Consider the following 24,627-nt stretch of genomic DNA (forward strand, 5'->3'; position numbering starts at 1 on the left):
CCTGGGCTGGCAATTCTTGTTATTTCCGTGATGCATACAAAGCCCTCCCTCGCCCTCTTTATTGGCAAATCTGACCATGACTCCATTCTGTTGCTCCCAGCCTATAGACAGAAACTAAAAAACGCCCGTGCTCAGGTCTGTTCAACGCTGGTCTGACCAACCTGATTAAACGCTTCAAGATTGCTTCGATCACGTGGACTGGGATATGTTCTGGATAGCGTTGAACAACAACATTGATGTATACGCTGATTCGGTGAGCGAGTTTATTAGCAAGTGCATTGGTGATGTTGTACCCACGGTGACTATTAAAACCTTCCCCAACCACAAACCATGGATTGATGGCAGCATTCTCGCAAAACTGAAAGCGCGAACCACTGTTTTTATTCAGGGCAAGGCGACCGGAAACATGACCGAATACAAACAGTGTAACTATTCCCTCCGCAAGGCAATCAAACAAGCTAAGCGTCAGTATAGAGACAATGTAGAGTCACAATTCACCTGCTCAGACACAAGAGGCATGTGGCAGGGTCTACAGTCAATCACAGATTACAAAAAGAAACCAGCCCCGTCATGGACCAGGATGTCTTGCTCCCAGACAAACTAAACAACTTCTTTGCTCGCTTTAAGAACAATACAGTGCCACTGACACGGCCTGCTACCAAAACCTGCGGGCTCTCCTTCACCGCAGCCAACATGAGTAAAATATTTAAACGTGTTAACCCTTGCAAGGCTACCGGCCCAGACGGCATCCCCAGCCACGTCCTCAGAGCATGCACAGACCAGCTGGCTGGTGTGTTTACGGACATATTCAATCAATCCTTATCCCAGTCTGCTGTCCCCACATGCTGCAAGACGGCCAACATTGTTCCTGTTCCCTAGAAAGCTAGCTAGTTAACTGAGCTAAATGACTATCGCCCAGTAGCACTCACTTCCGTCATCAAGTGCTTTGAGAGACTAGTCAAGGACCATATCACCTCCACCCTACCTGACACCCTAGACCCACTCCAATTTGCGTACCGCCCCAATAGGTCTACAGACGGCGCAATCGCCATCACACTGCACACTGCCCTAACCCATCTGGACAAGAGGAATACCTATGTAAGAATGCTGTTCATTGACTACAGCTCGGCATTTAACACCATAGTACCCTCCAAACTCGTCATTAAGCTCGAGACCCTGGGAGTGTGGTGTCAGGAAAATAACCTCACACTCAACATCAACAAAACAAAGGAGTTGATCGTGGACTTCAAGAAACAGCAGAGGGAGCGCCCCCCTATACCCACATTGATGGGACAGTAGTGGAGAAGGTGGAAAGTTTTAAGTTCCTCGGCATACACATCATGGATAAACTGAAATGTTCCACCCACACAGACAGTGTGGTGAAGAAGGCACAACAGCCCCTCTTCAACCTCAGGAGGCTGAAGTAAATTGGCTGTCATCGAAAACACTCACAAACTTTTATAGACGCACAATCGAGAGCATCCTGTCGGGCTGTATCACCACCTGGTACGGCAACTGCTCTGCCCACAACCGTAAGGCTCTCCGGTGGGTAGTGAGGTCTGCACAACGCATCACCGGGGGCAAACTACCTGCCCTCCAGGACACCTACACCACCCGATGTCACAGGAAGGCCAAAAAGATCATCAAGGATATCAACCACCCGAGCCTCTGCCTGTTCACCCCGCTATCATCCAGAAGGCGAGGTCAGTACATGTGCATCAAAGCAGGGACCGAGAGACTGAAAAACAGCTTCTATCTCAAGGTCATCAGACTGTTAAACAGCCATCACTAACATTGAGTGGCTGCTGCCAACTTACTGACACTGACTCAAATCTCTAGCCACTTTAATAATAAAAAATTGGATGTAATAAATGTACCACTAGTCACTTAAACAATGCCATTTTATATAATGTTTACATATCCTACATTACTCATCTCATATGTATATACTGTACTCTATACCATCTACTGCATCTTGTTTACATACCCTACATTACTCATCTCATATGTATATACTGTATTCTATACCATCTACTGCATCTTGTTTACATACCCTACATTACTCATCTCATATGTATATACTGTACTCTATACCATCTACTGCATCTTGTTTACATACCCTACATTACTCATCTCATATGTATATACTGTACTCTATACCATCTACTGCATCTTGTTTACATACCCTACATTACTCATCTCATATGTATATACTGTACTCTATACCATCTACTGCATCTTGTTTACATACCCTACATTACTCATCTCATATGTATATACTGTACTCTATACCAACTACTGCATCTTGTTTACATACCCTACACTACTCATCTCATATGTATATACTGTACTCTATACCATCTACTGCATCTTGTTTACATACCCTACATTACTCATCTCATATGTATATACTGTACTCTATACCATCTACTGCATCTTGTTTACATACCCTACATTACTCATCTCATATGTATATACTGTACTCTATACCATCTACTGCATCTTGTTTACATACCCTACATTACTCATCTCATATGTATATACTGTACTCTATACCATCTACTGCATCTTGCCTATGCCTCACGGCCATCGCTCATCCATATATTTATATGTACATATTCTCATTCACTCATTTAGATTTGTGTGTTTTAGGTAGTTGTTGGGGAATTGTTAGATTACTTGTTAGATATTACTGCACTGTCGGGACTAGAAGCACAAGCATTTCTTTACACTCACATTAACATCTGCTAACCATGTGTATGTGACCAATACAATCGATTGGAGTCCACCTGTGGTAAATTAAATTGATTGGACATGATTTGGAAAGATACAAACCTGTCTATATAAGATCCCACAGTTGATAGTGCATGTCAGAGCAAAAACCAAGCCATGAGGTCAAAGGAATTGTCCGTAGAGCTCCAAGACAGGATTGTGTCGAGGCACAGATCTGGGGAAGGGTACCAAAACATTTCTGCAGCATTGAAGGTCCCTAAGAACACAGTGGCCCCCATCATTCTTAAATGGAAGAAGTTTGGAACCACCAAGACTCTTCCTAGAGCTGGCCGGCCGGATTCTCTGGTCTGATGAAACCAAGATTTAACTCTTTGGCCTGAATGCAAAGCATCACATCTGGAGGAAACCTGGCACCATCCCTACGGTGAAGCATGGTGGTGGCAACATCATTCTGTGGGGATGCTTTTCAGCAGCAAGGACTGGGAGACTAGTCAGGATCGAGGGAAAGATGAATGGAGAAAAGTACAGAGAGATCCTTGATGAAAACCTGCTCCAGAACGCTCAGGACCTCAGACTGGGGCGAAGGTTCTCCTTCCAACAGGACAATGACCCTAAGCACACAGCCAAGACAAAACAGGAGTTGCTTTGAGACAAGTCTCTAAATGTTCTTGAATGGCCCAACCAGAGCCCGGACTTGAACTTGATTTAACATCTCTGGAGAGACCTGAAAATAGCTGTGCAGCGACCCTCTCCATCCATCCTGACAGAGCTTGAGATGATCTGCAGAGAATAATGGGATAAACTCCCCAGACTCAAGGCTGTGATCACTGTCAAAGGTGCTTCAACAAAGTACTGAGCAAAGGGTCTGAATACTTATGTAAATGTAATATTTCAGTTTTTTATTTGTAGTAAATTTGCAAACATTTCTAAAATCCTATTTTTGCTTTATTGTTATGGGGTGTCTGGATTGATGAAAACATTGGGAAAACAATTTAATCAATTTTAGAATAAGGCTGTAACATAACGTGGAAAAATTCAAGGGGTCTGAATACTTTCCTAATGCACTGATGTAAATTAGTAATGTGTGTATTATGTAGTAGTGTGTCTATGTTGTTTTAATGTATCTTCCACATTCATACTAATATATATACTATATATATATATACTAATATATATACTATATAGATATATATATATATACTATATATATAAACTAAACAAACATATGACATCAAATTGGGGTTCAACTGAATGACAAAATAAGGAGGTCAATTGTTGGCCAAAATTACAATATTACACAAAAATCTAAATGCAACATGCAACAATTTCAAATATTTAACCGAGTTACAGTCAATTGAAATGAACTCATTTTAGGCCCTAATCTATGGATTTCACATGACTGGGAATACAGATATGACTCTGATGGTCACAGATACCTTTTAAAAAGAAGGTGGGGAGTGGATCAGAAAACCAGTCAGTATCTGGTGCCTCATGCAGTGTGAAACATCTCCTTCCCATGGAGTTGATCAGGCTGTTAAATTGTGGCCTGTGGAATGTTGTCACCACTCCTCTGTGCGAATTGCTGGATATTGGCAGGAACTGGAACACTCTGTCGTACACATTGATCCAGAGCATCCCAAACATGCCCAATAGGTGATATGTCTGACAGTATGCAGGCCATGGAAGAACTGGGACATTTTTTAGCTTCTAGGAATTGTGTTCAGATGACATGGGGCCGTGCATTATCATGCTCCCATATGGCTCATCGTCAGACAGACAGACAAACAGTGCTGTTCTCTTTCACGGCTTAACAACAACAACAATGTGCTAACTCACCATGGAAACCATCTCAATCAAGAGCTTAACAACAACAACAATGTGCTAACTCACCATGGAAACCATCTCAATCAAGAGCTTAACAACAACAACAATGTGCTAACTCACCATGGAAACCATCTCAATCAAGAGCTTAACAACAACAACAATGTGCTAACTCACCATGGAAACCATCTCAATCAAGAGCTTAACAACAACAACAATGTGCTAACTCACCATGGAAACCATCTCAATCAAGAGCTTAACAACAACAACAATGTGCTAACTCACCATGGAAACCATCTCAATCAAGAGCTTAACAACAACAACAATGTGCTAACTCACCATGGAAACCATCTCAATCAAGAGCTTAACAACAACAACAATGTGCTAACTCACCATGGAAACCATCTCAATCAAGAGCTTAACAACAACAACAATGTGCTAACTCACCATGGAAACCATCTCAATCAAGAGCTTAACAACAACAACAATGTGCTAACTCACCATGGAAACCATCTCAATCAAGAGCTTAACAACAACAACAATGTGCTAACTCACCATGGAAACCATCTCAATCAAGAGCTTAACAACAACAACAATGTGCTAACTCACCATGGAAACCATCTCAATCAAGAGCTTAACAACAACAACAATGTGCTAACTCACCATGGAAACCATCTCAATCAAGAGTTTAACAACAACAACAATGTGCTAACTCACCATGGAAACCATCTCAATCAAGAGCTTAACAACAACAACAATGTGCTAACTCACCATGGAAACCATCTCAATCAAGAGCTTAACAACAACAACAATGTGCTAACTCACCATGGAAACCATCTCAATCAAGAGTTTAACAACCCTTTGACCAGAACTCTACTAATTTTAGAAAACTTACATTTATATATACACACATATATATATTTATATCCAGTTGAAGTCAGATGTTTACATACACCTTAGGCAAATACATTAATCCTAGTTAAAATTCCCTGTTTTAGGTCAGTTGGGATGACCACTTAATTTTAAGAATGTGAAATGTCAGAATTATAGTAGAGGGAATGATTTATTTCAGCCTTTTATTTCTTTTATCACATTCCCAGTGGGTCAGAAGTTTACATTCTCAATTAGTATTTGGTAGCAATGCCTTTAAATTGTTTATCTTGGGTCAAATGTTTCTGGTAGCCTTCCACAAGCTTCCCACAATAATTTGGGTGAATTTTGGCCCATTCGTCCTGACAGAGCTGGTGTAACTGAATCAGGTTTGTAGGCCTCCTTACTTGCACACACTTTTTCAGTTATGCCCTCAAACTTTCTATAGGATTGAGGTCAGGGCTTTGTGATGGCCACTCCAATACCTTGACTTTGTTGTCCCATTTTGCCACAACTTTGGATGGTCATTGTCCATTTGGAAGACCCATTTGCGACCAAGCTTTAACTTCCTGACTGATGTCTTGAGAAGTTGCTTCAATATATCCAAATAATGTTCCTTTCTCATGATGTCATCTATTTTGTGAAGTGCACCAGTCCCTCCTGCAGCAAAGCACCCCCACAACATGATGCTGCCACCCCCATGCTACACGGTTGGGATGATGTTCTTCGGCTTGCGAGCATCCCACTTTTTCCTCCAAACATAACAATGGTTATTATGGCCAAACAGTTTCATCACACCAAAAAGTAAGATCTTTGTCCCCATGTGCAGTTGCAAACCGTAGTCTGGCTTTTTTTATGGCGATTTTGGAACAGTGGCTTCTTCCTTGCTGAGTGGCATTTCAGGTTATGTCGATATAGGACTTGTTTTACTGTGGATATAGATACTTTTGTACCTGTTTCCTCCAGCATTTTCACAAGGTCCTTTGCTGTTGTTCTGGAATTGATTTGCACTTTTCACACATAAGTACGTTCATCTCTAGGAGACAGAACACGTTTCCTTCCTGAACAGTATGACGGCTGTGTGGTCCCATGGTGTTTATACTTGCGTTCTATTGTTTGTACAGATGAACGTGGTACCTTCAGACGTTTGGAAATTGCTCCCAAGGAGGAACCAGACTTATGGAGGTCTACAATTCTTTTTCTGAGGTCTTGGCTGATTTCCTTTGATTTACCCATGATGTCAAGCAAAGAGACACCGAGTTTGACTCAAATGATGTCAATTAGCCTATCAGAAGCTTCTAAAGTCAATTTCTGGAATTTTCCAAGCTGTTTAAAGGCACAGTCAACTTAGTGTACGTACGTAAACTTCTGATCCACTGGAATAATCTGTCTGTAAAAAAATAATAGTTGGGAAAATAACTTGTGTCATGCACAAAGTAGATGTCCTAACCTGACTTGCCACAACTATAGTTTGTCAACAAGAAATTTGTGGAGTGAATGAAAAACAAGTATGTATACTTTCGACTTCAACTGTGTACAGTATATATATATTTATATTTATACAGGGCTGCGTAAACTCACATAATACAACAGATGGCTCCACATACTGTGCATAACCTAGCTGCTTAAATATGACAAACTCATACAACTAAAGATGTCTATTTCAACCCTGTTACACAACAACTGAAGTTGGGTACGATGGTACCAGGTCAAGACGTCTTCCCTGAGACGGTTTCTGAAAGTCTGTGCAGAAATTCTTCAGTTATGCAAATCCACAGTTTTCATCAGCTGTCCGGGTTGCTGCTCTCAGACAATCCTGCAGGTGATGTGGAGGTCCTGGGCTGGCGTTGTTACACGTGGTCTGCGGTTATGAGGCCGGTTGGACGTCCTGCCAAATTCTCTTAAATGACGTAGGAGAGGCGGCTTATGGTAGAGAAATTAAAATGTATTTCTTTGGCAACAGCTCCCTCAACTTGAGACATCTGTGGCATTGTGTTGTGTGACAAAACATTTTAGATCGGACTTTTATTGTCCCCAGCACAAGGTGCACCTGTGTAATGATCATGCTGTATAATAATCAGCTTCTTGATATGCCACACCTGTTTGGTGGATGGATTATCTTGGTAATGTAGAAATGCTCACTAACAGGGATGTAAACACATTTGTGCACAACAAAACAATTTAAGAGAAATAACTGAGTATGGAACATTTCTCTGATCTTTTATTTCAGCTCATGAAACCATAGGACCAACACTTTACATGTTGTGTTCATATTTTTGTTCAGAATAGATAGTCTACACAGTACAGAGACATACAGTAGAACCAGCTTCACATTAGAGAGAAGTAGATAAGCTGATACAAAGATATAGGAGTCAGTAACCTGTCACCGTTTATTCTCTGGTTGTTGACATTCTGCTGTATTCAACAGTAAACACGAGCAGGAACTTCCTCCCTTCTACTCGCTCTACCTCTCCCCATCCCTCTCTCCTTCTGTCTCACTGACAGACACAAAATCAGTGACAAAGTGAGAGAGAGAGAGAAAGGGAGAGAATGGGAGAGAAGTGGAGAGAGTGATGAAGAAATATTGAGAGAGAGAGAGAGAGAGGGAAAGAGAGAGTGCCCGACCAAACATCTGTTGTCTTCTAGAGGTTTTCATTTTGCTGAGCAGTGCAAAACGCAGCCACTAATCAAATCACACATGTCAGACTGGCAGGGGAGGAGAGCTTTGTGTATGCGCTTTGTGTGTGTGCTTTGTGTGTGTGTGTGTGTGTGTGTGTGTGTGTGTGTGTGTGTGTGTGTGTGTGTGTGATGATCAGCACCTGCTAGAAGTATAATGTAAACTGCTCACTGCTACAGCCTGATGGTGTAGCCAGCCTGATGGTGCAGTCTGATGGTGTAGCCAGCCTGATGGTGCAGCCTGATGGTGCAGCCTGATGGTGCAGCCAGCCTGATGGTGCAGTCTGATGGTGCAGCCTGATGGTGCAGCCTGATGGTGTAGCCAGCCTGATGGTGCAGCCAGTCTGATGGTGCAGCCTGATGGTGCAGCCAGTCTGATGGTGCAGTCTGATGGTGCAGTCTGATGGTGCAGCCTGATGGTGCAGTCAGCCTGATGGTGCAGTCTGATGGTGCAGCCAGCCTGATGGTGCAGTCTGATGGTGCAGTCTGATGGTGCAGCCTGTTTGTGCAGCCTGATGGTGCAGCCAGCCTGATGGTGCAGTCTGATGGTGCAGCCAGCCTGATGGTGCAGCCAGTCTGATGGTGCAGCCTGATGGTGCAGCCAGTCTGATGGTGCAGCCTGATGGTGCAGCCAGCCTGATGGTGCAGTCAGCCTGATGGTGCAGCCAGTCTGATGGTGCAGCCTGATGGTGCAGCCAGTCTGATGGTGCAGTCTGATGGTGCAGCCTGATGGTGCAGCCGGTCTGATGGTGCAGCCTGATGGTGCAGCCAGCCTGATGGTGTAGCCAGCCTGATGGTGCAGCCAGTCTGATGGTGCAGCCAGTCTGATGGTGTAGCCAGCCTGATGGTGCAGCCAGTCTGATGGCGCAGCCAGCCTGATGGTGCAGCTTGATGGTGCAGTCAGCCTGATGATGCAGCCAGCCTGATTGTGCAGCCAGCCTGATGCTGCAGCCTGATGGTGCAGCCAGCCTGATGGTGCATCCAGTCTGATGGTACAGCCAGCCTGATGGTGCAGCCTGATGGTGCAGCCAGCCTGATGGTGCAGCCAGTCTGATGGTGAGGCCTGATGGTGCAGCCAGCCTGATGGTGCAGCCAGTCTGATGGTACAGCCAGCCTGATGGTGCAGCCTGATGGTGCAGCCAGCCTGATGGTGCAGCCAGTCTGATGGTACAGCCAGCCTGATGGTGCAGCCTGATGGTGCAGCCAGTCTGATGGTACAGCCAGCCTGATGGTACAGCCAGCCTGATGGTGCAGCCAGCCTGATGGTGCAGCCAGTCTGATGGTACAGCCAGCCTGATGGTGCAGCCAGTCTGATGGTACAGCCAGCCTGATGGTGCAGCCTGATGGTGCAGCCAGTCTGATGGTACAGCCAGCCTGATGGTGCAGCCAGCCTGATGGTGCAGCCAGCCTGATGGTGCAGCCAGTCTGATGGTACAGCCAGCCTGATGGTGCAGCCTGATGGTGCAGCCAGTCTGATGGTGCAGCCATTCTGATGGTGCAGTCTGATGGTGCAGCCTGTCTTATGGTGCAGTCTGATGGTGCAGCCAGTCTTATGGTGCAGTCTGATGGTGCAGCCTGATGGTGTATCCAGTCTGATGGTGCAGTCTGACGGTGCAGTCTGATGGTGCAGCCAGTCTGATGGTGCAGTCAGTCTGATGGTACAGCCTGATGGTGCAGCCAGTCTGATGGTGCAGTCTGATGGTGCAGCCAGTCTGATGGTGCAGCTTGATGGTGCAGCCTGATGGTGCAGCCTGATGGTGCAGCCAGTCTGATGGTGCAGCCAGTCTGATGGTGTAGCCAGTCTGATGGTGCAGTCTGACGGTGCAGCCTGATGGTGCAGCCAGTCTGATGGTGCAGCCAGTCTGATGGTGTAGCCAGTCTGATGGTGCAGTCTGATGCAGCCTTATGGTGCAGCCAGTCTGATGGTGCAGCCAGTCTGATGGTGCAGCTTGATGGTGCAGCCTGATGGTGCAGCCTGATGGTGCAGCCAGTCTGATGGTGCAGCCAGTCTGATGGTGCCAGTCTGATGGTGCAGTCTGATGGTGCAGCCAGCCTGATGGTGCATCCAGTCTGATGGTACAGCCAGCCTGATGGTGCAGCCTGATGGTGCAGCCAGCCTGATGGTGCAGCCAGTCTGATGGTACAGCCAGCCTGATGGTGCAGCCTGATGGTGCAGCCAGCCTGATGGTGCAGCCAGTCTGATGGTACAGCCAGCCTGATGGTGCAGCCTGATGGTGCAGCCAGTCTGATGGTACAGCCAGCCTGATGGTACAGCCAGCCTGATGGTGCAGCCAGCCTGATGGTGCAGCCAGTCTGATGGTACAGCCAGCCTGATGGTGCAGCCAGTCTGATGGTACAGCCAGCCTGATGGTGCAGCCTGATGGTGCAGCCAGTCTGATGGTGCCAGCCTGATGGTACAGCCAGCCTGATGGTGCAGCCAGCCTGATGGTGCAGCCAGTCTGATGGTACAGCCAGCCTGATGGTGCAGCCTGATGGTGCAGCCAGTCTGATGGTGCAGCCATTCTGATGGTGCAGTCTGATGGTGCAGCCTGTCTTATGGTGCAGCTGATGGTGCAGCCAGTCTTATGGTGCAGTCTGATGGTGCAGCCTGATGGTGTATCCAGTCTGATGGTGCAGTCTGCCTGATGGTGCAGCCAGTCTGATGGTGCAGTCCAGTCTGATGGTACAGCCTGATGGTGCAGCCAGTCTGATGGTGCAGTCTGATGGTGCAGCCTGATGGTGCAGCCAGTCTGATGGTGCAGCCAGTCTGATGGTGCAGCTGATGGTGCAGCCTGATGGTGCAGCCTGATGGTGCAGCCAGTCTGATGGTGCAGCCAGTCTGATTGTGTAGCCAGTCTGATGGTGCAGTCTGACGGTGCAGCCTTATGGTGCAGCCAGTCTGATGGTGCAGCCAGTCTGATGGTGCAGCCAGCCTGATGGTGCAGCCTGATGGTGCAGCTGATGGTGCAGCCAGTCTGATGGTGTAGCCAGTCTGATGGTGCAGTCTGATGGTGCAGCCAGCCTGATGGTGCATCCAGTCTGATGGTACAGCCAGCCTGATGGTGCAGCCTGATGGTGCAGCCAGCCTGATGGTGCAGCCAGTCTGATGGTACAGCCAGCCTGATGGTGCAGCCTGATGGTGCAGCCAGCCTGATGGTGCAGCCAGTCTGATGGTACAGCCAGCCTGATGGTGCAGCCTGATGGTGCAGCCAGTCTGATGGTACAGCCAGCCTGATGGTACAGCCAGCCTGATGGTGCAGCCAGCCTGATGGTGCAGCCAGTCTGATGGTACAGCCAGCCTGATGGTGCAGCCAGTCTGATGGTTCAGCCAGCCTGATGGTGCAGCCTGATGGTGCAGCCAGTCTGATGGTACAGCCAGCCTGATGGTACAGCCAGCCTGATGGTGCAGCCAGCCTGATGGTGCAGCCAGTCTGATGGTGCAGCCATTCTGATGGTGCAGTCTGATGGTGCAGCCTGTCTTATGGTGCAGTCTGATGGTGCAGCCAGTCTTATGGTGCAGTCTGATGGTGCAGCCTGATGGTGTATCCAGTCTGATGGTGCAGCCAGTCTGATGGTGCAGCCAGTCTGATGGTGCAGTCAGTCTGATGGTACAGCCTGATGGTGCAGCCAGTCTGATGGTGCAGATGGTGCAGCCAGTCTGATGGTGCAGCTTGATGGTGCAGCCTGATGGTGCAGCCTGATGGTGCAGCCAGTCTGATGGTGCAGCCAGTCTGATGGTGTAGGCAGTCTGATGGTGCAGTCTGATGCAGCCTGATGGTGCAGCCAGTCTGATGGTGCAGCCAGTCTGATGGTGTAGCCAGCCAGTCTGAGCCTTATGGTGCAGCCAGTCTGATGGTGCAGCCAGTCTGATGGTGCAGCTTGTGCAGCCAGGTGCAGCCTGATGGTGCAGCCAGTCTGATGGTGCAGCCAGTCTGATGGTGCAGCCAGTCTGATGGTGCAGTCTGACGGTGCAGCCTGATGGTGCAGCCAGTCTGATGGTGCAGCCAGTCTGATGGTGTAGCCAGTCTGATGGTGCAGCTGACGGTGCAGCCTGATGGTGCAGCCAGTCTGATGGTGCAGCCAGTCTGATGGTACAGCCAGCCTGATGGTGCAGCCTGATGGTGCAGCCAGCCTGATGGTGCAGCCAGTCTGATGGTGCAGCCAGTCTGATGGTGCAGCCAGTCTGATGGTGCCTGATGGTGCAGCCTGATGGTGCAGCCTGATGGTGCAGCCAGTCTGATGGTGCAGCCAGTCTGATGGTGTAGCCAGCCTGATGGTGCAGCCTGATGGTGCAGCCAGTCTGATGGTGCAGCCAGTCTGATGGTGTAGCAGCCAGTCCTGCAGCCTGGTGCAGCCAGTCTGATGGTGCAGCCAGTCTGATGGTACAGCCAGCCTGATGGTGCAGCCTGATGGTGCAGCCAGTCTGATGGTGCAGCCAGTCTGATGGTGCAGCCAGCCTGATGGTGCAGCCAGTCTGATGGTGCAGCCTGATGGTGCTGATGGTGCAGCCAGTCTGATGGTGCAGCCAGCCTGATGGTGCAGCCTGAGGTGCAGCCTGATGGTGCAGCCAGTCTGATGGTGCAGCCAGCCTGATGGTGCAGCCTGATGGTGCAGCCAGTCTGATGGTGCAGCCAGCCTGATGGTGCAGCCTGATGGTGCAGCCAGTCTGATGGTACAGCCAGCCTGATGGTGCAGCCTGATGGTGCAGCCAGTCTGATGGTGCAGCCAGTCTGATGGTGCAGCCAGCCTGATGGTGCAGCCAGTCTGATGGTGCAGCCAGTCTGATGGTGCCGCCTGATGGTGCAGCCAGTCTGATGGTGCAGCCAGTCTGATGGTGTAGCCAGTCTGATGGTACAGCCTGATGGTGCAGCCAGTCTGATGGTGCAGCCAGTCTGATGGTACAGCAAGCCTGATGGTGCAGCCTGATGGTGCAGCCAGTCTGATGGTGCAGCCATTCTGATGGTGCAGTCTGATGGTGCAGCCAGTCTTATGGTGCAGTCAGTCTGATGGTACAGCTTGATGGTGCAGCCAGTCTGATGGTGCAGTCTGATGGTGCAGCCAGTCTGATGGTGCAGCCTGATGGTGCAGCCAGTCTGATGGTACAGCAAGCCTGATGGTGCAGCCTGATGGTGCAGCCAGTCTGATGGTGCAGCCATTCTGATGGTGCAGTCTGATGGTGCAGCCAGTCTTATGGTGCAGTCTGATGGTGCAGCCAGTCTTATGGTGCAGTCAGTCTGATGGTACAGCCTGATGGTGCAGCCAGTCTGATGGTGCAGTCTGATGGTGCAGCCAGTCTGATGGTGCAGCTTGATGGTGCAGCCTGATGGTGCAGCCTGATGGTGCAGCCAGTCTGATGGTGTAGCCAATCTGATGGTGCAGTCTGACGGTGCAGCCTGATGGTGCAGCCAGTCTGATGGTGCAGCCAGTCTGATGGTGTAGCCAATCTGATGGTGCAGTCTGACGGTGCAGCCTGATGGTGCAGCCAGTCTGATGGTGCAGCCAGTCTGATGGTGTAGCCAGTCTGATGGTGCAGTCTGACGGTGCAGCCTTATGGTGCAGCCAGTCTGATGGTGCAGCCAGTCTGATGGTGTAGCCAGTCTGATGGTACAGCCAGTCTGATGGTGCAGCCTGATGGTGCAGCCTGATGGTGCAGCCTGATGGTGTAGCCAGTCTGATGGTGCAGCCTGATGGTGCAGCCAGTCTGATGGTGTGATGCCAGTCTGATGGTCTGATGGTGTGCCTTTGAAGTAAGGGATCTAACATTAAGTAGCCCAATTTTGAGATGTGCGGTATCTTGATCTCTTTCAATAATGGCAGGAATGGAGGAGGTCTTTATCCTAGTGAGATTGCTAAGGCGAACACCGCCATGTTTAGTTTTGCCCAACCTAGGTCGAGGCACAGACACGGTCTCAATGGTGATAGCTGAGCTGACTACACTGACTGTGCTAGTGGCAGACTCCACTATGCTGGCAGGCTGGCTAACAGCCTGCTGCCTGGCCTGCACCCTATTTCATTGTGGAGCTAGAGGAGTTAGAGCCCTGTCTATGATGGCAGATAAGATGAGAGCACCCCTCCAGCTAGGATGGAGTCCGTCACTCCTCAGCAGGTCAGGCTTGGTCCTGTTTGTGGGTGAGTCCCAGAAAGAGGGCCAATTATCTACAAATTCTATCTTTTGGAGGGGCAGAAAACAGTTTTCAACCAGCGATTGAGTTGTGAGACTCTGCTGTAGAGCTCATCACTCCCCCTAGCTGGGAGGGGGCCAGAGACTCTGCTGTAGAGCTCATCACTCCCCCTAACTGGGAGGGGGCCAGAGACTCTGCTGTAGAGCTCATCAACTCCAGAGACTCTGCTGTAACTGGGAGGGGGCCAGAGACTCTGCTGTAGAGCTCATCACTCCCCTAACTGGGAGGGGGCCAGAGACTCTGCTGTAGAGGGCATCACTCCCTAACTGGGAGGGGGCCAGGGACAATTACTCGATGCAGACACATCTTTCTAGCTGATTTACACGCTGAAGCTATGTTGCGCTTGGTGATCTCTGACTGTTTCATCCTAACATCGTTGGTGCCGACGTGGATAGCAATATCTCTATACTCTCTACACTCGCCAGTTTTAGCTTTAGCCAGCACCATCTTCAGATTAGCCTTAACGTCGGTAGCCCTGCCCCCTGGTAAACAGTGTATGATCGCTGGATGATTCGTTTTAAGTCTAATACTGCGGGTAATGGAGTTGCCAATGACAAGGGTTTTCAATTTGTCAGAGCTAATGGTGGGAGTCTTCGGCATCTCAGATCCCGTAACGGGAGGAGTAGAGACCAGAGAAGACTCGGCTTCTGACTCCGACTCGCTGCTTAATGGGGAAAACCGGTTGAAAGTTTCTGTCGGCTGAATGAGCGACACCGGTTGAGCTTTCCTACAGCATTTCCTTCCAGAAACCGTGAGAAAGGTGTCCGGCTGCGGGGACTGTGCGAGGGGATTTATACTACTATCTGTACTTACTGGTGGCACAGACGCTGTTTCATCCTTTCCTACACTGAAACTACCCTTGCCTAACGATTGCGTCTGAAGCTGGGCTTGTAGCTCAGCTATCCTCGCCGCAAGGCGATCGTTCTCTTGTATATTATGAGAACAGCGACTGCAATTAGAAGGCATCATGTTAATGTTACTACTTTGCTTCGGCTGTTGGAGGTCCTGACGAACCATGTCCAGATAAAGCGTCCGGAGTTAAAAAGTTGAGGGAAAAAACTAAAATATAAACGGTAATTAAAAAGTAAAAACCGTAAAGTTGTCAGGTAGCAAAGTAAGGTTGGCAACAAAACGCACAGCAACACGTAAACAAGTCTGCAAGTTGTGACCGGAAATGACAGCGGCTATAATTGAAAGATATCATCCTTTACCAGCCCGCTAAATACACCACTCTGATCTCAGCGATCACTGCCTCACTGACTGCATCTGTAATGGGTCAGCGGTCAAACCACCTCTACTCATCACTGGCAAACACACCGTAAAACACTTAATCGAGCCTTTCTAATGGACCTGGCTGGGCTATCCTGGAAGGATGTTGACCTCATCCCTTTCTAATGGACCTGGCTGGGCTATCCTGGAAGGATGTTGACCTCATCCCTTTCTAATGGACCTGGCTGGGCTATCCTGGAAGGATGTTGACCTCATCCCTTTCTAATGGACCTGGCTGAGGTATCCTGGAAGGATGTTGACCTCATCCCTTTCTAATGGACCTGGCTGGGGTATCCTGGAAGGATGTTGACCTCATCCCTTTCTAATGGACCTGGCTGGGGTATCCTGGAAGGATGTTGACCTCATCCCTTTCTAATGGACCTGGCTGGGGTATCCTGGAAGGATGTTGACCTCATCCCTTTCTAATGGACCTGGCTGGGCTATCCTGGAAGGATGTTGACCTCATCCCTTTCTAATGGACCTGGCTGGGCTATCCTGGAAGGATGTTGACCTCATCCCTTTCTAATGGACCTGGCTGAGGTATCCTGGAAGGATGTTGACCTCATCCCTTTCTAATGGACCTGGCTGGGGTATCCTGGAAGGATGTTGACCTCATCCCTTTCTAATGGACCTGGCTGGGGTATCCTGGAAGGATGTTGACCTCATCCCTTTCTAATGGACCTGGCTGGGGTATCCTGGAAGGATGTTGACCTCATCCCTTTCTAATGGACCTGGCCCAGGTATCCTGGAAGGATGTTGACCTCATCCCTTTCTAATGGACCTGGCTGGGCTATCCTGGAAGGATGTTGACCTCATCCCTTTCTAATGGACCTGGCTGGGGTATCCTGGAAGGATGTTCACCTCATCCCTTTCTAATCGACCTGGCTGGGGTATCCTGGAAGGATGTTGACCTCATCCCTTTCTAATCGACCTGGCTGGGGTATCCTGGAAGGATGTTGACCTCATCCCTTTCTAATGGACCTGGCTGGGCTATCCTGGAAGGATGTTGACCTCATCCCTTTCTAATGGACCTGGCTGGGCTATCCTGGAAGGATGTTGACCTCATCCCTTTCTAATGGACCTGGCTGGGGTATCCTGGAAGGATGTTCACCTCATCCCTTTCTAATCGACCTGGCTGGGCTATCCTGGAAGGATGTTGACCTCATCCCTTTCTAATGGACCTGGCTGGGCTATCCTGGAAGGATGTTCACCTCATCCCTTTCTAATCGACCTGGCTGGGGTATCCTGGAAGGATGTTGACCTCATCCCTTTCTAATCGACCTGGCTGGGCTATCCTGGAAGGATGTTGACCTCATCCCTTTCTAATGGACCTGGCTGGGGTATCCTGGAAGGATGTTCACCTCATCCCTTTCTAATCGACCTGGCTGGGGTATCCTGGAAGGATGTTGACCTCATCCCTTTCTAATCGACCTGGCTGGGCTATCCTGGAAGGATGTTGACCTCATCCCTTTCTAATGGACCTGGCTGGGGTATCCTGGAAGGATGTTGACCTCATCCCTTTCTAATGGACCTGGCTGGGGTATCCTGGAAGGATGTTGACCTCATCCCTTTCTAATCGACCTGGCTGGGCTATCCTGGAAGGATGTTGACCTCATCCCTTTCTAATGGACCTGGCCGGGGTAACCTGGAAGGATGTTGACCTCATCCCTTTCTAATGGACCTGGCTGGGGTATCCTGGAAGGATGTTCACCTCATCCCTTTCTAATCGACCTGGCTGGGGTATCCTGGAAGGATGTTGACCTCATCCCTTTCTAATCGACCTGGCTGGGGTATCCTGGAAGGATGTTCACCTCATCCCTTTCTAATCGACCTGGCTGGGGTATCCTGGAAGGATGTTGACCTCATCCCTTTCTAATGGACCTGGCCGGGGTAACCTGGAAGGATGTTGACCTCATCCCGTCGGTAGAGGACGTCTGGATATTTTTTTTAAATACTTTCCTCAACATCTTTAATAAACATGCCCCATTCAAGAAATTTAGAACCAGGATAAGATATAGTCCTTGGTTCTCCCCAGACCTGACTGCCCTTAACCAACACAAAAACATCCTGTGGCGTTCTGCATTAGCATCGAACAGCCCTCGTGATATGCAACTTTTCAGGGAAGCTAGAAACCAATATACACAGGCAGTTAGAAATGTTAAACAGATCACTGACCAGTTGTAAATGAGAACTTGTTCTCAACTTGTCTCTGTCTGTCTGTCTGTCTGTCTGTCTGTCTGTCTGTCTGTCTGTCTGTCTGTCTGTCTGTCTGTCTGTCTGTCTGTCTGTCTGCAGGTGTTTAACCCTCTCCCCTCGTTCTCCAGGTGCTGTATTTACTCGGGGCCATGACTCTCTCCATGGCTCTCCAGTTGGACCGTCACGGCCTGTGGAACCTCCTGGGACCGTCCCTCTTCGCCCTGGGCATCATGGCTGTAGCCTGGGTAAGAATGTCCCCAACACTTACATCCTCTGTCTGTCTGTCTGTCTGTCTGTCTGTCTGTCTGTCTGTCTGTCTGTCTGTCTGTCTGTCTGTCTGTCTGTCTGTCTGTCTGTCTGTCTGTCTGTCTGTCTGTCTGTCTGTCTGTCTGTCTGTCTGTCTCTCTCTCTCTCTTTGTCTCTCTCTCTTTGTCTCTCTCTCTCTGTCTCTCTTTGTCTCTCTTTGTATTCAATTTCAGGTTAAGGGCTTTATTGGCATGGGCAACATATGTTTACATTGCTGAAGCAAGTGAAATAGATAATAAACAAAAGTGAAATAAACAATAAAAATTAACAGTAAACATTACAAGTTCCAAAATAATAAAGACATTTAAAAGGTTTATATAGCTGTTCAATTTACAGAACAACTTTACAGAACAACTTTACAGAAGTAGTAACTTTACAGAACAACTTTACAGAACAACTTTACAGGACAACTTTACAGAACAACTTTACAGAACAACTTTACAGAACTAGTAACTTTACAGAACAACTTTACAGAACAACTTTACAGAAGTAGTAACTTTACAGGACAACTTTACAGAAGTAGTAACTTTACAGAACAACTTTACAGAAGAACTTTACAGAACAACTTTACAGAAGTAGTAACTTTACAGAACAACTTTACAGAACAACTTTACAGAACAACTTTACAGAAGTAGTAACTTTACAGGACAACTTTACAGGACAACTTTACAGAAGTAGTAACTTTACAGAACAACTTTACAGAACAACTTTACAGAACAACTTTACAGAAGTAGTAACTTTACAGAACAACTTTACAGAAGTAGTAACTTTACAGAACAACTTTACAGAAGAACTTTACAGAACAACTTTACAGAAGTAGTAACTTTACAGAACAACTTTACAGAAGTAGTAACTTTACAGAACAACTTTACAGGACAACTTTACAGAAGTAGTAACTTTACAGAACAACTTTACAGAACAACTTTACAGAAGTAGTAACTTTACAGGACAACTTTACAGGACAACTTTACAGGACAACTTTACAGAAGTAGTAACTTTACAGGACAACTTTACAGAAGTAGTAACTTTACAGGACAACTTTACAGAAGTAGTAACTTTACAGAACAATTTTACAGAAGTAGTAACTTTACAGAAGTAGTAACTTTACAGGACAACTTTACAGAAGTAGTAAATTTACAGAACAACTTTACAGAAGTAGTAACTTTACAGGACAACTTTACAGAAGTAGTAACTTTACAGGACAACTTTACAGAAGTAGTAACTTTACAGAACAACTTTACAGAATTAGTAACTTTACAGGACAACTTTACAGAACTGTTAACTTGACTCACTAAAGACTTAAAATGGTCCAAGCACACGCGCAGTCGTGACAGTGACTCTTCTCCGTCAGGAGGCTGAAAAGGTTTGGCATGGGCCCTTTAATCTTGAAAAGGTTTGGCATGGGCCCTTTAATCCTGAAAAGGTTTGGCATGGGCCCTTTAATCTTGAAAAGGTTTGGCATGGACCCTTTAATCTTGAAAAGGTTTGGCATGGGCCCTTTAATCTTGAAAAGGTTTGGCATGGGCCCTTTAATCTTGAAAAGGTTTGGCATGGGCCCTTTAATCTTGAAAAGGTTTGGCATGGACCCTTTAATCCTGAAAAGGTTTGGCATGGGCCCTTTAATCTTGAAAAGGTTTGGCATGGGCCCTTTAATCCTGAAAAGGTTTGGCATGGGCCCTTTAATCTTGAAAAGGTTTGGCATGGGCCCTTTAATCCTGAAAAGGTTTGGCATGGGCCCTTTAATCTTGAAAAGGTTTGGCATGGCCCTTTAATCCTGAAAAGGTTTGGCATGGGCCCTTTAATCCTGAAAAGGTTTGGCATGGCCCTTTAATCCTGAAAAGGTTTGGCATTGGGCCCTTTAATCTTGAAAAGGTTCTACAGCTTTTACCACTGATATTGACTGGCTGTATCACTGCTTGGTTACCACTGATATTGACTGGCTGTATCACTGCTTGGTTACCACTGATATTGACTGGCTGCATCACTGCTTGGTTACCACTGATATTGACTGGCTGTATCACTGCTTGGTTACCACTGATATTGACTGGCTGTATCACTGCTTGGTTACCACTGATATTGACTGGCTGTATCACTGCTTTGGTTACCACTGATATTGACTGGCTGTATCACTGCTTGGTTACCACTGATATTGACTGGCCTGTATCACCTTGGTCACCACTGATATTGACTGGCTGTATCACTGCTTGGTTACCACTGATATTGACTGGCTGTATCACTGCTTGGTTACCACTGATATTGACTGGCTGTATCACTGCTTGGTCACCACTGATATTGACTGGCTGTATCACTGCTTGGTTACCACTGATATTGACTGGCTGTATCACTGCTTGGTCACCACTGATATTGACTGGCTGCATCACTGCTTGGTTACCACTGATATTGACTGGCTGTATCACTGCTTGGTTACCACTGATATTGACTGGCTGTATCACTGCTTGGTCACCACTGATATTGACTGGCTGCATCACTGCTTGGTTACCACTGATATTGACTGGCTGTATCACTGCTTGGTTACCATTGATATTGACTGCACTCTGTATCACTGCTTGGTTACCACTGATATTGACTGGCTGTATCACTGCTTGGTCACCACTGATATTGACTGGCTTATCACTGCTTGGTTACCACTGATATTGACTGGCTGTATCACTGCTTGGTCACCACTGATATTGACTGGCTGCATCACTGCTTGGTTACCACTGATATTGACTGGCTGTATCACTGCTTGGTTACCACTGATATTGACTGGCTGTAAATACTGCTTGGTTACCACTGATATTGACTGGCTGTATCACTGCTTGGTTACCACTGATATTGACTGGCTGTATCACTGCTTGGTTACCACTGATATTGACTGGCTGCATCACTGCTTGGCAACAGCACCGGCCTCGATCGCATGGTGCAACAGAGGTTTGTGTGTACAGTACTGGGGCCGCTCTCCCAGCCATCCAGGACATCTATCAGGCAGTGTGAAAAGAAGGCCTGGAAAATCGTCAAAGACTCCAACCACTCAAGCCATAGACTATTTTCTCTGCTGCCGCACGGCAAGAGGTACCGGTGCATCAAGTCTGACTCCACCAGGCTCTCGAACAGCTTCTATCTCCAAGCAATACTGACTGATAAAGAGCTGACAAAATAGCCACACAGATCGAGTTTACCTTGGATCTTCATTGACCTTTTATTTACATCTTGGCACTCTCTATGGGCTCACAGGGCCCTGCCCACTCACAGGGCCCTGTCCACTCACAGGGCCCTGTCCACTCACAGGGCCCTGCCCACTCACAGGGCCCTGCCCACTCACAGGGCCCTGCCCACTCACAGGGCCCTGCCCACTCACAGGGCCCTGCCCACTCACAGGGCCCTGCACACTACACACACACAAACACTCCATTATCTTCTCAATCCTACATTTATACTGACTCTACACACCCACTTGCCCACACACACAGTGCCTTGCAAAAGTATTCATCCCCCTTGGTTTTTTCCTATTTTGTTGCGTTACAACCTGTAATTTAAAATGCTTTTTATTTGGATTTCATGTAGTGGACGTACACAAAATAGTCCAAATTGGTGAAGTGAAATGAACAAAATAACTTGTTATTTAAAAAATAAAAAAAAGTATTGCATATGTATTCACCTCCTTTGCTATAAAGCCCCTAAATAACATCTGGTGCAAATAATTACCTTCAGAAGTCACATAATAAGTTAAATAAAGTTCACCTGTTTGCAATCTAAGTGTCACATGATCTGTCACATGATCTCAGTGTATATACACCTGCTCTGAAAGGCCCCAGAGTCTGCAACACCACTAAATAAGGGGCCAAGCAAACGGCACCATGAAGACCAAAGGAGCTCTCCAAACAGGTCAGGGACAAAGTTGTGGAGAAGTACAGATCCGGGTTAGGTTATATAAAAACATCACAAACTTTGAACATCCCACGTAGCACCATTAAATCCATTATAAAAAATTTGAAAGAATGTGGCACCACAACAAACGTGCCATGAAAGGGCCGCCCACCTAAACTCACGGACCAGGCAAGGAGGGCATTAATCAGAGAGGCAGCAAAGAGACCAAAGATAGCCCTGAAGGAGCCACAAAGCTCCACAGCGGAGATTGGAGTATCTGTCCATAGGACCACTTCAAGCCGTACACTCCACAGAGCTGGGCTTTATGGAAGAGTGGCCAGAAAAAAAGCCATAGCTTAAAGAAAAATAATAAGCAAACACGTTTGGTGTTCATCAAAAGGCATGTGGGAGACTCCCCAAACACGTTTGGTGTTCATCAAAAGGCATGTGGGAGACTCCCCAAACACGTTTGGTGTTCATCAAAAGGCATGGGGAGACTCCCCAAACACGTTTGGTGTTCATCAAAAGGCATGTGGGAGACTCCCCAAACACGTTTGGTGTTCATCAAAAGGCATGTGGGAGACTCCCCAAACACGTTTGGTGTTCATCAAAAGGCATGTGGGAGACTCCCCAAAGATATGGAACTGAGATGACAGAGATCCCTGAGTCAGATGAGACTAAAATTGAGCTTTTTGGCCATCAAGGCGCAAACCCAACACCTCTCATCACCCTGAGAATACCATCCCCACAGTGAAGCATGGTGGTGGCAGCATCATGCTGTGGGGATGTTTATCATCGGCGGGGACTGGGAAACTGGTCAGAAATGAAGGAATGATGTATGGCGCTTAATACAGGGAAATTCTTGAGGGAAACCTGTTTAATTCTTCCAGAGATTTGAGACTGGGACAGAGTAATACATTAATATTGATTATCACTATATATTATTATATTATTATATTCTATTATATTCTATTATATTATATTATTATATTATTCTATTATATTCTATTATTATATTATTCTATTATTATATTATTATATTCTATTATTATATTATATTATTATATTATATTATATTATATTATTATATTATTATATTATTATATTATTATATTATATTATTATATTATATTATATTATTATATTATTATATTATATTATATTATTATCATATTATTGTTTTGGTTTTGAGTTTTCAAGAAATACATTTAAAATCAAATCAAATCAAATCAAATTTTATTTGTCACATACACATGGTTAGCAGATGTTAATGCGAGTGTAGCGAAATGCTTGTGCTTCTAGTTCCGACAATGCAGTAATAACCAACGAGTAATCTAACTAACAATTCCAAAATTACTGTCTTATACACAGTGTAAGGGGATAAAGAATATGTACATAAGGATATATGAATGAGTGATGGTACAGAGCAGTGCATGTGACATTAAGACCTGGAAGTGGACTGCTACATTGACGAAGTGTTTGTATGTAAGTGGTGCAGAGATGTAATAACCAAACGGAATGGTGATAAAAGTCTACAAATTCAAAACAAATCCAACTTTCCATGTTTCTATCCCTTTTCATCACGTTTTCGGAGATCGGCAAAGTGTTCTGAACTTCTGTTTTTCTATACTGTGCTCAGAGTAAATCGGTAACCTAGGAGACAACAGGCAAGATGATGTGGGTTTGTGTTAAGGGTCTGTTCTCTAACAGAATGTTACTGACAAAGCACATTCCATCTGTAAGCACAGTGTGTAGGTGATGAGGAGGTTGAGCCAAGGTGAAGGACTGTGGTTAACATGAAATACATTTTCCTTTGTGGAGACCTTTCGTCTTTTCACGAAGGACTATGTAGACCAAACACTGAGAGAGAAAAGAGTTCACAGAAAATTGCAAAGTAGTCAGGGACAGAGACAGGGACAGGGACAGGGACAGGGACAGGGACAGAGACAGGGACAGGGACAGGGACAGGGACAGAGACAGGGACAGGGACAGGGACAGGGACAGAGACGGGGACAGAGACGGAGACAGAGACGGGGACAGAGACAGAGACAGGGACAGGGACAGAGACAGAGACAGGGACAGAGACAGAGACGGGGACAGGGACAGAGACAGGGACAGGGACAGGGACGGAGACGGGGACGGAGACAGAGACGGGGACAGAGACGGGGACAGGGACAGAGGGACAGAGACGGGACGGAGACGGGACGGAGACGGGGACGGAGACGGGAGACGGAGACAGGGACAAGACAGGGACAGGGGGACAGGGGGACAGGGACAGGGACAGGGACAGAGACAGTGACAGGGACAGGACAGACGGGGACAGGGACAGAGAGGGGACAGGGACAGAGACAGGGGACAGGGAGACGGGACAGACAGGAGACAGGGGGACGGGGACAGGGACAGGGACAGGGACAGTGTCGGGGACAGGAGACAGGAGACGGAGATGGGGACAGGGACAGAGACGGACGGGACAGGGGACGGAGACAGGGGACAGGGACAGGGACAGGGACAGACAGGGACAGGGACAGAGACAGGGACAGGGACAGAGACAGGGACATGGACAGAGACGGGACAGGGACGGAGACGGGGACAGGGACAGGGACAGAGACAGGGACAGGGGACAGAGACAGGGACAGTGTCGGGGGACGGGACAGAGACAGGACAGGGACAGAGACGGGGACAGGGACAGGGACAGGGGACATGGACG

The 24,627-nt window shown here is 47.3% G+C and overlaps 1 protein-coding gene across 1 annotated transcript in view; it reads left to right on the plus strand.

Moving 5' to 3' along the window:
* Window positions 1-24,627, plus strand: part of tmem8b (transmembrane protein 8B) — a 323,154-nt gene that overhangs the window by 285,779 nt on the left and 12,748 nt on the right. Inside the window, exon 12 of the mRNA XM_052479892.1 lies at window positions 17,876-17,992. Within this exon, the coding sequence (XP_052335852.1) occupies window positions 17,876-17,992 (117 nt within the window). The remainder of the gene's footprint in view (window positions 1-17,875; window positions 17,993-24,627) is intronic.

Source organism: Oncorhynchus keta, chromosome 25 (genome assembly GCF_023373465.1).
Source record: "Oncorhynchus keta strain PuntledgeMale-10-30-2019 chromosome 25, Oket_V2, whole genome shotgun sequence".
In the NCBI taxonomy this organism is placed as follows: domain Eukaryota; kingdom Metazoa; phylum Chordata; class Actinopteri; order Salmoniformes; family Salmonidae; genus Oncorhynchus; species Oncorhynchus keta.